Genomic DNA, 11,308 nt, shown 5'->3' with positions numbered 1-11,308 from the left:
ATTTCGTGTTTTATATTCCTTCTGTAAACTTTTATAAGAGCGTTTAGATCACTAAAGTACTTATCTAAACGCTCTTATATTTGTTTACAGAGGGGGTAGGAACTTTTTGCGCCGAAAATATGGTGAAATTACCCATTTACCCCTGTGGCATATTGGCAATTTCTCTCTACCTGTCCATGGGTCGATTGAAGATCAAAATCCCCTGCTCGTTCAGTTCATCCAGAGGGATAAGAGGAGCACCACGGGCGGCGCCGCAACTAGTGCAGGTCAGCCAATCGAGCGGCGGTGCGGTGACTCCAGCGAGCACGGGCGCGTCCACTCCGGCGACCTCGGACCGCCACGAGCGGCGCCTAGGCTCTAGCTACCATTCTCTCCTTGGGTCCGGATCCGAAATTCCTTCACCAATCAACACAGCGATTCCTGTTCCAGTCTGGATTCGGATTTGCTTCACCTCCTCGGAGTCGGGGTGAGGCCTCGGCCGGCGATCTATATGTATTGGCAGGACCTGCCTGTTCTCTCATCAAGACTGCGACTTTCCAACAGAGGCTCTGCTCTGCTTTAAGCCATGGAGACCTGTAGCATAGTAGCCAGGATAATCAGTTTGCAAGACCTAGCTATGTACCGGCACAAGTTGTGCTCTCTAGTCTTCAGACTTTTGCCCAGGCTGCTAGGCTTCCCTCCACTCAAGAAATTCTGCAAAGATGAACATGTTCATGTGGCACTGTCAGAGACCAAGATGGCGGCCACATTGCCGGAGCTGCCGCAGGACATCTTGATGGTTATCTTTGCCGTTCTCGAGATCCCTGACCTCGTGCGCGCTGGCTCGGTCTGTTCATCCTGGCACTCCGCATACGCCGAGCTACGCACTCTTGGGAAGTACAAGAAGGGTCAGACGCCTTGCCTGGTTTACACCTCTGAATCTGATCCTTATGATGTTTTGTCCCTCTACAGCCTCGCCGAGAAGAGGTCCTACAAGTTATCTCTGCCGCAGCCACCTATCCGCAGCAGGTATTTGATTGGGTCCTCACATGGCTGGCTTGTTACCGTCGACGAGAGGTCTGAGATGCACCTTCTGAATCCAATCACCTGTGAACAGATTGCTCTTCCTTCAGTGACCACCATTGAGCATGTGAAGCCCATATTTGATGAGTATGGTGATGTCTGCGAGTATGAGATGTCATGGCACACTGGAGCGTGCAATAGCCGCAATCCAACCATCTTTGCTCTTGCCGAGCTGAGGGGTAGACTCTATTGGAAGGCGTTTGTATTTCCTGATACATCCTCAGGAGGCTACATTGTGGTGCTCATCCACAATCCACAAGCTCAGCTCTCATTTGCAAAGGCAGGGGATGATAAGTGGACCTGGCTACCACCTCATTATCTTCACGACGGCTGCATTTACAAGGACGGCATATTGTATGCGGTGAATGTAAAAGGGGAACTCCACGCATTCGATCTTAGTGGCCCTGTGGTCACTATGAAGACGATTATAATGATACCTGAGCATTATGATTGTTGTAGCAGGTACGTCGTTCAAGCTCCATGGGGCAGGCTGCTACTTGTTTTTAGAATAGTTCATGACCATGATTTAGAACCTCAGCCTGGTGCATCCGCTTGCGTCCTCCAGAGGTTGAGGGTGCTGGCACTGCTTGCGTCCTCCAGAGGTCGAGGCGTCTCTTGAGACGACGGAGCTCCCAGTGCTTGGTCGCCTGAAGGGGCCTCTCTTGCTCCGGGTGCGTTCTCCTGCTGCGGCTGTTCCTTTCCGGCTGCGGTTGCGGCCTTCGCGAGGCCCTCCTGGCTCTGCTTTGCTTCAGTTCGGACGGTCGATGCGGCCTTGGCACAGCGCTCCTCCCTGACCGCTACCATGACTGCGCTAGCGGAGTAGGGGGTGGCCGCAAGGTAGAGCACCAGGGGCTCCCGAGGACGCGGAGCTACCATCACTGGTGGACTGGTAAGGTACCTCTTGAGGTCTTGGAATGCCTTATCGGCCTCTTCAGTCCATTCAAAGGGGCCCTTTTTCTTCATCAGCTTGAAGAAGGGCAGCGCTCGTTCCCCCTGCTTGGAGATGAAACGCCCCAGCGCAGTTACATGCCCGGTGAGCTTCTGCATTTCTCTGAGGGTCCTTGGCGGGCTCATGTCTTCGACTACCTTGACCTTTTCCGGGTTGGCCTCGATGCCCCTGTGGGATACGAGGAAACCCAGGAGCTTGCCTGAGGGGACTCCAAACACGCACTTCTCCAGGTTGAGCCGTAGGTCCACTTTGTTGAAGCTCCAAAGGTTTCTTCCAGGTCCTGTATCAGGGTCCTTGCCTCAAGAGACTTCACCACAATGTCATCAACGTAAACTTCAGCGTTCCTCCCGAGCTGCCGGCCTAAGGCGATGTGCATCAGTCGCTGAAAGGCCGCGCCAGCGTTGCGCAACCCAAACGGCATGCACGTATAGCAGTACACTCCACACGGGGTCAGGAAGGCCGTCTTCCCCACGTCTTCTACCGCCATCTTGATCTGGTGATAGCCCAGGAAGGCATCTAGGAAGCACAATAGGTCACACTCTGCGGTGGAGTCGACTATCTGGTCAATGCGGGGGAGCGAAAATGGATCCTGTGGCAGGCCTTGTTGAGGTTGGTGAAGTCGACGCACATGCGCTCTTCCCCCCTTCTTTGGCACGACAACAGGATTAGCCAGCCAATCGGGGTAGCGGACCTCACGGATAACCCCTGCCGCCTCTAGGTTCCGGGTCTCTTGAACGATGAAAGCCTGTTTCTCAGTAGACTGCCGCCTTGCCTTCTGCTTCACGAGGCGTACATTGGGGCACACGTTGAGGTGATGCTCAATCACTTCCCTTGGGACCCCCGCTAACTGATCTGGTTCCCACGCGAACACCTTCTTGTTCGCACACAGGAACCTGATCAGGGCCTTCTCCTGCTCGGGCTCGAGGTTGGCCCCTATGGTGAAGGTGGCGCCAGTGGACCCGTCCTCGTCGACTGGTACCTGCTTGGTTTCCGCCTTGTCTTGGGTGAACAACTGCTTCTTTTTAGCCGGCGCAGCCCCCTTGGGCTCAAGGGCGTCGGTGCTAGTGGGCCGCGCCACCGCGGCCGCCCTGAAAACAAGCCGGAGCACCTGCAGCGCATCCCTTGTGTCTCCTGACACGGTGAGGACGCCGCTGCTCCCGGGCATCTTCATGAGGTTGTACGCCGGGTGAGTTGTTGCCATGAACCGAGCCAAGGCCGGATAGCCGAGGATGGCGTTGTAGGGGAGGCCGATGGGGGCGATGTCGAAGTCAATCAGCTCCGTGCGGAAGTTGTCGCAGGTGCCGAAGGTCACTGGGAGGCGGATCTGTCCCAAGGAGGCGGTGGAACCGGCTCCGATGCCCGAGAAAGGCCTGCTGGGTTGGAGCCGCTCCAGCGGCACGTGGAGTAGGCTAAAGGCCTCCACCGAGAGCACGTTGAGGCCGGCACCACCGTCGATGAGGGTCCTGGTGACGGCCACCTGGCAGATGGTTGGGGTGCACAGCATCGGGAGCGCGCCCGAACCAATAGGGTTGAAGGGGTGGTCCTCCGAGTCAAAGGTTAGATCAGCCTCGGGCGCCACCCAGCCCGGGAGGGCTTCTTGGCGCTTGGAGGCGATGCTGATCCGGCGGGCGAACGACTTGACGTGATGACTCGAGGGTGGTGCCTAGGAGCCACCCAGGAGAGCTGCGACGACAGGCGGCGCTGGTGCAGTGAAACAGGCGACGAAGAGGTCGCGCGGCTTCTCCCAGGAGGTGAAAGAGGCCGTCGGCAGGTGGAGGAGCCACGCGCGCGGTATGCCAGTGAGGGCCATGGGTAACCAGTTGGCCAACACCCGATCGTCGCCCCCGGCTCCGAGGACGGCCTCCTCGTACGCCAGCAGGAAAATCATCGGGTCCGTCGCGCCGTCGTAGCGCGGCGGCATCTCGGGCCTGAACTTGCGCGGCCACTGCACTTGCCGCAAGGCGGGGGCCAAGGCCCGGAGCCCCCTGGCCCAAGTGTCGGCATCCGTTGCTGGAGCGGGCGGAGCGTTGTCCGCCATGAGGGCGGGATGTGATGTCAGGGGAGAGCGGGTCATCAGGAGGGAGGACTCCAGCGCACCCCCTACCTGGCGCACCAAATGTCAGATTTCAGGTTCCGCAGACCCTTGAGGTTCGAACACTGGGGTGCGCTCGAAGATCTCTCCCCTACCGATCTACGTCCGATCCTCTCGTGCGAACTAAGATGAAAATAATGAACAACACAAGAGACACGAGGTTTATACTGGTTCGGGCCACCGTTGTGGTGTAATACCCTACTCTAGTGTGTGGTGTGGTGGATTGCCTCAGGGGTTGATGATGAATAGTACAAGGGAAGAACAGCCTCGCGAGAGGTGTTCTTGAGCTGGTGCGATGAACTGCTAAGGTGAGTTTAGTCGCCTCTTCCTCTCTCTCTGCTAGGGTTCTACCAGATTTCCAGATGTCTGGGTGTCTTGATCTCTTCGGGGTGTCTCCCTCTACTCTGTGGTGGCTAGCTTTATTTATAGAGGCCCTGGACTTCTTCCCAAAATAATGAGCGGGAAGGGCGCCAACAATTGGCCATTTTGAAGGGGAACATGTAGTACAAGTTATCTTGACCAAAGGTGGTCTTCGGCTGCCAAAGGTACTGGTGATGACGCCCTCTTGGGCTCCACGGTGACCTCCGTCATGCCGCTCTGCTGGTCTTGGTCTCGTTGCACCGGAATGGCAACCTTTGCCTGATGCCTTGGCCTGTGCTTGCCCCCTTTGCACCAAAGGAGAAACAAGGACACTACTTAGGCCGGCGCCCACCTAGCGCCCGCCTGGTCTCGATTGTCATGGCTTGCGTCACGGGTTCCTCGCGAGGTACCCCTGCCTTGATCTCTCCGCCTCCTCGCGAGCTTGCCTGATGAGGCTGTCTCTGAGGAAGCTTCCTGTCGTCCGCCCCGCGAGGCTTGGCCCCTCGCGAGGGTCTTGAGCTTGAGCTGATGAAGATGGGCCGCGCTGGGCCCCCGCTTGAGCCACGCCGTAGGCCGCAGGCAGGTAAATCTAGGGACCCCATTCCCAGAACACCAACAGGCCGTGCCTCTCGTGTTGACACCCTCCTCCCCGCTCCTTATTGTGTGTTGGATGCTTCTCGAATGGCCCACGAGCCGCGTCATGCATGGCCAGCCTTAGGGCTTGAATTCGAGGATTGGCCTGGCACGCTGGCCAGCCTTTGGGGCAACCTGGCACTTTTATTCCTGTGTCGAGCCAAAAATCCATGCCTGCGCAACACGGCCTATACAACCATGTTTAGGCCGAACTGGTCATGTTGGTTTAGTTCATCTAGAGTGAGATGAGGAGCGCATGAGCTATATCTTGCTTCATGCGAGATGGTAGCTTCTCTCGTGTAAAGCGACGCGCGAGCGGGCCGACTCATCACTATAGTAGTGCGTTCATTTTTTCGCTCTCTATTTTTTTTGTTTTTTTCCTGTGTTTTTCATTTGGTTTTTCACTTTTTTAGATAAGGTTTTCTAGTTTTTTCTTTATGGTTTTTCTTTGGATTTTCATTTCTTCATGGGTTTTCTTCCGTTTTTCCTTTTCTTTTTCCTTATACCTTGGTTGTTTGTTTCTTCATCGGTTTTCTTTGTTTTCTATTTTTCATTTGCTTTTTTTGGGATTTTTTTTACCGACTTTCTTGTTTTCTTCATTGGTTTTTAAGGTTTTTTCTTTTATTTCTTGCATTTTTCTTCATTTTATTGGTTTTCTTTTGTTTTCTTCGTTTCTTTCTCGGTTTTGATCATTTTTTTGTTTTTCTTCGTTTTTATTCTCTTCCTTCTTGGTTTCAGTTTTTTTCTTTTCTTTCTTTCTTTGTTTTCTTTATTTCTTTCTTGGTTTCTATCAGTTTTATTTGTTTCTTTCTTTCTTTTCCCTGTTTTCTTCCTTTTGCGTTATTTTCTTTGGTTTTTCATTTAATTTGTTCTCTTTGTTTTTATTTTTTCTTTTTATTGGGTTTACTATTATTATTTTTCTCTAGTTTCATCGGTTTTATTTTTTTAACACATGTTAACATTTTTCAGTAGACATTCACCATTTTTGTCTACATAATAAACATTTTCTATATACATATCCATCATTTCAAAAATATATGATTAACATTTTTTTTTGAAAAGCTACATTTTCTTTACCTTTTCCATACATATTGTACATTTTTGTTATATATGTACCGGCAGAAGTTGTGTTCTCTAGTCTTCAGATCTTTGCCCAGGCTGCTGCTAGGCTTCCCTCCCAGCTCAATCAGGAAATTCTTCAGAGACCAACATGTTCATGTGGCACTGACAGAGACCAAAATGGTGTCCACATTGCCAGAGCTGCCGAAGGACATCTTGATACTTATCTTTGCCACTCTCGAGATCCCTGACCTCGTGCGCGCTGGCTCGGTCTGTTCATCCTGGCACTCCGCATACGCCGAGGTCAGACGCCTTGCCTGGTCTACACCTCTGAATCCGATCCTGATGATGCTTTGTCCCTCTACAGCCTCGCCGAGAAGAGGTCCTACAAGTTAACTCTGCCGCAGCCACCTATCCGCAGCAGATATTTGATTGGGTCCTCACATGGCTGGCTCGTTACTGTCGACGAGAGGTCTGAGATGCACCTTCTGAATCCAATCACCTGTGAACAGATTGCTCTCCCTTCAGTGGCTACCATTGAGCATTTGAAGCCCATATTTGATGAGCATGGTGATGTCTGCAAGTATGAGATGTCATCGCACACTGGACTGTGCAGTAGCCGTAATCCAACCATCTTTGCTCTTGCCGAGCTGAGGGATAGACTCCAGTGGAAGGCATTTGTATTTCCTGATACATCCTCAGGAGGCTACATTGTGGTGCTCATCCACAATCCACAAGCTCAGCTCTCATTTGCAAAGGCAGGGGATGATAAGTGGACCTGGTTACCGTCTCATTTGCTTTTCGAGGACTGCACTTACAAGGATGGCATATTGTATGCAGTCAATACAATGGGAGAAATCCACGCGTTCGATCTTAGTGGCCCTGTGGTCACTGTAAAGACGATTATAAGGGCACCTGAGCATTATGATTGTGATAGCAGGTATATCGTTCAAGCTCCATGGGGCAGTCTGCTACTTGTGTTTAGAATAGTTCATGACCATGATTTAGAATATGAGTACTGGAAGACTACAGAAACTAAAATATGCGAGATTGATGCTCTGTGGAATAAAATTGAGCTAACCAATTGCTTGCGTGACCATGTGTTATTTCTTGGTCATAACCTATCACTATGCCTCAGTGCTGATGAGTATCCTGCTCTCAAGGCAAATCATTCCTATTTTACCGATGATAATTTTCTATGGACAATGGGCCATAAGAATAATCATCGTGACATGGGAATTCTTAACTTGGATGATAACAGCAGGGAGGAACTTGTGCCTCAGCTTTGGTCCAACTGTCCGGCTCCAATGTGGATTACTCCTGATCTTACAAAGATGTGGCGATGGGCTCAATGAGCCAACAACTGTGAAGTGATCTGGTACAGTTACAATTAACTCGACAGAGGTCCTGTCTGTGCTGTAAAAATGGCCTGTTGAGGGAGTGCTCAACATCAACATCCTTTTCTGCTCAGTCTTTTGATGATGCTGCTGGTGTGGTAATCAGAGATAATATATGCAGGTGTTTTCAGAACATCATGGAGAAGACGGAATCATCTTGTAGTTACAGCAATCTGACAGTTTTTATGTTTCAAATAGTTTGTAATAGTTTGCTCAAATACTGTACAGATTTTTTTCATAGTTTATTGCGAGAGGTTAAATAAATATATGCTAGTTCAGTGTTGTTACAGCAATATAACAGTGTTGTTTCCTACAGAAATGAAATAAAATATAAGAGCTCTTTGTTGTATCATTGCACACAAGGAAATATTGTTCCTGTTTAATATTTTCCACTGTTGTTCATGAATGAACCACAAGGATCTGGTTGTAGTTTTAGAACCATAAGCGTATAGCATACTGAACCACACGATTTACAAGTTTATACAGCAATCCATATCATTTATGCTACCAATATTTTGTTTCCTAGTACCACCGGGTCTCTATGATAGCCACCAATCAGCAGGCAAGTCGTGGCAAATATGGGTGTGCCTGTGTAGGTCGCGCCCTGGAGGAACCTTAGCAGCACAGCCAAACCTGCCGCACCGAACAACTACCGAATGATGCTTGTTGTAATGCGCGATCAGCTACAAAAGCGAACGAAAGTTAGCTCAGAATCAAATGGAGAGATGTGTTTGGGGGTAAAATGATGCTCGTTTCAATTTCTCACATCAGAGGTGCGCACAATCCCATTTGGGTGAAGCTCCACCTCAAATATGCAAAGGTGACACACTGTTGTTGTCGCCGGAGAGGATGCAGCTATTCTGCAGTACCTCTTATATCCCTCCACAATCTCAGCGGGGACGGTCTCTCCATCGACAATCTGAGCATAGGTATGATACAAGATTAAAAAGCTGAACTGCATTAACAAATATACGCAACTTATGTGCTATTGAAACGATTCTTTATCATTTGTGCAGATATGAGATGGAATGATAAAACAATGCAAAATCTTTTTATTTCAGATTCGCTTTCAGATATATGATGCATTATAAGATCTGATGTAATGAGTGAGTCACCAAAGAAAAGTGAAGCTTGAAAATTACGAGCAATAAATGGAATATTTAACAGTACCATTCTGTCAACAAAAGAAATGGAGAGGATTAAGATGGAAAACACAAACACAATTGTATCCAAGCATAGCAAACATAGTTTACCACCCAAGTATTTATGTTCAGGAAAACACCAGAAAGATCTGATAGAAAGCGTTCCAGAATTGTAAGCACTGGTTCAGGTATAATTGTTTGTTTTAGAGTAAGATAAACAGCAAAACTTGGTTTCCGAATTATTTGTTTCAGTAACTCCAGGAAATCAGTGTTCCTTCTGTATCTTTTCAATTTCCAAAACTTGGATATCAGACTCAAGTGTGAAGCTTTGACTCAAGGGTGAAACTTGGAAATCAGTGTTATTTTCAATTATCTGAAGGCAAAGGCAAGACAATATTCCAGAATATACCTGAACCAGTGCTTACAATTGCTGTGCAGGATACTTATTTCCTGGAATTACTGAAACAAATAATTGCACACAATATATCCAAAGAAATGACAATAAGTATCCTGATTACAAGGGAAACTGATTGACATATTGTCATTTCTTTGAATATCAACTGAATCAATTCATGCCATCTTTGTGGAGCAATACAAATCATTTTATTTCAGATATGTTATGCATTATAAGATCTAATGTAATGAGAGTCACCAAAGAAAAGTGAGGCTAGAAACAATTCCAGAAATCTTTTTATTTCGAATATATCACGCATTCGAGAAATGTACGCACTCATTCAGGTATATATAATGGTTCTGGCACCTAGTAAGATAAGCAGCAAAATAATTCCTGGTCATTACAACCGAGGCAGTTCCTGCTGCCTTTCATCAGAAGAGAGCATAATTCAATCTGAATTTTGTTAAATGACTCACATGAACTATCACTGATTAATAGATTACAAGGGAAAGAAATTAGTTCAGTTCTCTCATTTCTTTGGATATATCAGACTCAAGGATGAAACTTTGACTACATGGATTGTATTTTTTTTTTCAATTTTCTGATGACAAATGTAGGGTTCTGAACATAAGTTAATCCAATGGATACAAGCAAACTAAGGCACAATCCTCTGGTATCTTCGTTTGCAAAATTAACAGAAGAACACTTTGTGGATAACTATGTTTTCCTATCACTGAATTTTAACTGAGTGCAAAGTTTTTGCTGCCCTTCATCAAAAGAGAGCTGCTGCAGTTCCAGCAAAGATTCTTTGCATAATGCTATAAATTTTAACTAATTAACATAAATTCAGTTCTCATGCAACTATCAACGAATTCCAGCAAAGTCCATTTTCTGGTTTGTGACTCTGGATGCTATCACTGAATTTTATGTTCGATTTCAATTTTCAGAAGTCAAAGGCAAAGTTGTAGAGAAGGAGATAATTCTCTAAAATCTGAACAATTTGGGTACTTCAGAATACCAACAAAGGCCATGGCTAAAGAGATTTGGGGAATGAGAGGAATAATTCATACCACTGGCACATCCTTCTTCGTCTGCCGATCATCCTTCTTCGTGTGCAGATCATCCTTCTTCGTCTGCAGATCATCGTTCTTCGTCTTCGTGAACAAGAATGCCTTATGACGCCGTACAGCGGGGAGGACAGGCTTCTTGTTCTTCTTGCTCTTCTTCTTCTTCTTCTTCTTCTTCTTCAACTCCGGCGCAGCGACAGCGAGCGGCGGCCCGCTCCACCACCCGTGCACGGACGCCCACGCGCCCTGGAAGGCCTCGAAGATCCTCGCCACAACCGGCCCCGGAAACCGGAGTCGGAGGGCCTCCAGCAAGCTCCTGAGCCAGGACGCGTCGGCCTGAGGCGGCACGTGAGCGGGGGCGGGGACGATCGCAAGCCGGCGAGGAGACACCTCCGCCTGAGGCGGCTGGGCTGGCGCGCCTGCGAGCTGCAACGCGGTCGCCTGAGATGGCGGAACGTCTCCATGGAGCCGCCGAGTCGTGTCGACCTCGGGCTGGGTCGGTGGTGGTGGCGCGCCCGGGAGCTGCAGCGCGGCCACCCCGGACCCAGTCGGCGCGCCAGGGAGCTCCAGAGCGGAAACCTCGCTCCGAGGAGGTGCGGACACCTCGCACTTGGACGCCTTCGTCTTGCCGAGCTTCTTCCCGGCGCCCTGCTCCATTGGAGGGCTGTCCCCAAGAAGCTTTTCTTGGTTTCTTGGTCGTCTTTTGTCTTCGCCCGCACGGCGAGGTGGAGCGGAAGGAGAAAGCACGGAGAGAGGGGCGGTGATGCGGTGGTGGTGGACGGCCGCGAGACTGTTGCTTCGGTGGTTGGGTTGGGTGGTGCGAGCTTGGGGAGGAGGAAGCCGGCGGGGAGGAGCTTGCGGGACTCTGTTTTGGGGGAAGAAGGCGGAGGGGAGGGGGCGACTCTGTTTTATTGGGGGGGAACCGCGGCCCGTTGCAAATTCTCACTTTGTGTAATTTTTTTTATAATTTGTTTTTATTTGTTTATACCAACACTTGAGATTTGTATGGGTGGGAAAAAATTCTACACTATAAATTTATTTCAAATAAAAAAGGCCGTGCTTGTCAACTAGAAATGGTTGAATAAATTCAAATTTTTATTTTGGTACATAAAAATGCTCTGCATCAAACAACGATTTTTTTGAACTGTATTCT

The 11,308-nt window shown here is 49.0% G+C and overlaps 1 protein-coding gene and 1 pseudogene across 1 annotated transcript; one reads left to right on the top strand and one right to left on the bottom strand.

Moving 5' to 3' along the window:
- The first annotated feature begins 205 nt into the window (after window positions 1-205).
- On the top strand, window positions 206-7,774 carry LOC147978249 (uncharacterized; annotated as a pseudogene).
- Window positions 7,775-8,091: 317 nt separating this feature from the next.
- Window positions 8,092-10,812, bottom strand: LOC147978248 (uncharacterized). Its single transcript, XM_087516541.1, has 3 exons — window positions 10,159-10,812; window positions 8,319-8,471; window positions 8,092-8,235 (listed from the first exon to the last, which is right to left on the bottom strand). The coding sequence occupies exons 1-3, from the start codon at window positions 10,810-10,812 to the stop codon at window positions 8,092-8,094; spliced, it is 951 nt and encodes a 316-aa protein (XP_087372667.1).
- Between the last annotated feature and the right edge of the window lie 496 nt (window positions 10,813-11,308).

The sequence above is a fragment of the Triticum urartu genome, chromosome 3A (genome assembly GCF_056163025.1).
Source record: "Triticum urartu cultivar PI428250 chromosome 3A, HENAU_Tu73, whole genome shotgun sequence".
Classification (NCBI taxonomy): domain Eukaryota; kingdom Viridiplantae; phylum Streptophyta; class Magnoliopsida; order Poales; family Poaceae; genus Triticum; species Triticum urartu.
The sequence above is the reverse complement of the archived record's forward strand: the minus strand, read 5'-3'. Positions and strand labels throughout refer to the sequence as shown.

Bases quoted from the DNA above. Each gene is read 5' to 3' on its own strand.
- LOC147978248 (XM_087516541.1), bottom strand. From the start codon at position 10,812: ATGGAGCAGGGCGCCGGGAAGAAGCTCGGCAAGACGAAGGCGTCCAAG. The intron at 8,472-10,158 runs GTATGAATTATT...ACCTATGCTCAG, and splicing joins CGAAGAAGGATGTGCCAGTG to ATTGTCGATGGAGAGACCGT. The intron at 8,236-8,318 runs GTGAGAAATTGA...TCGCTTTTGTAG, and splicing joins GGATTGTGCGCACCTCTGAT to CTGATCGCGCATTACAACAA.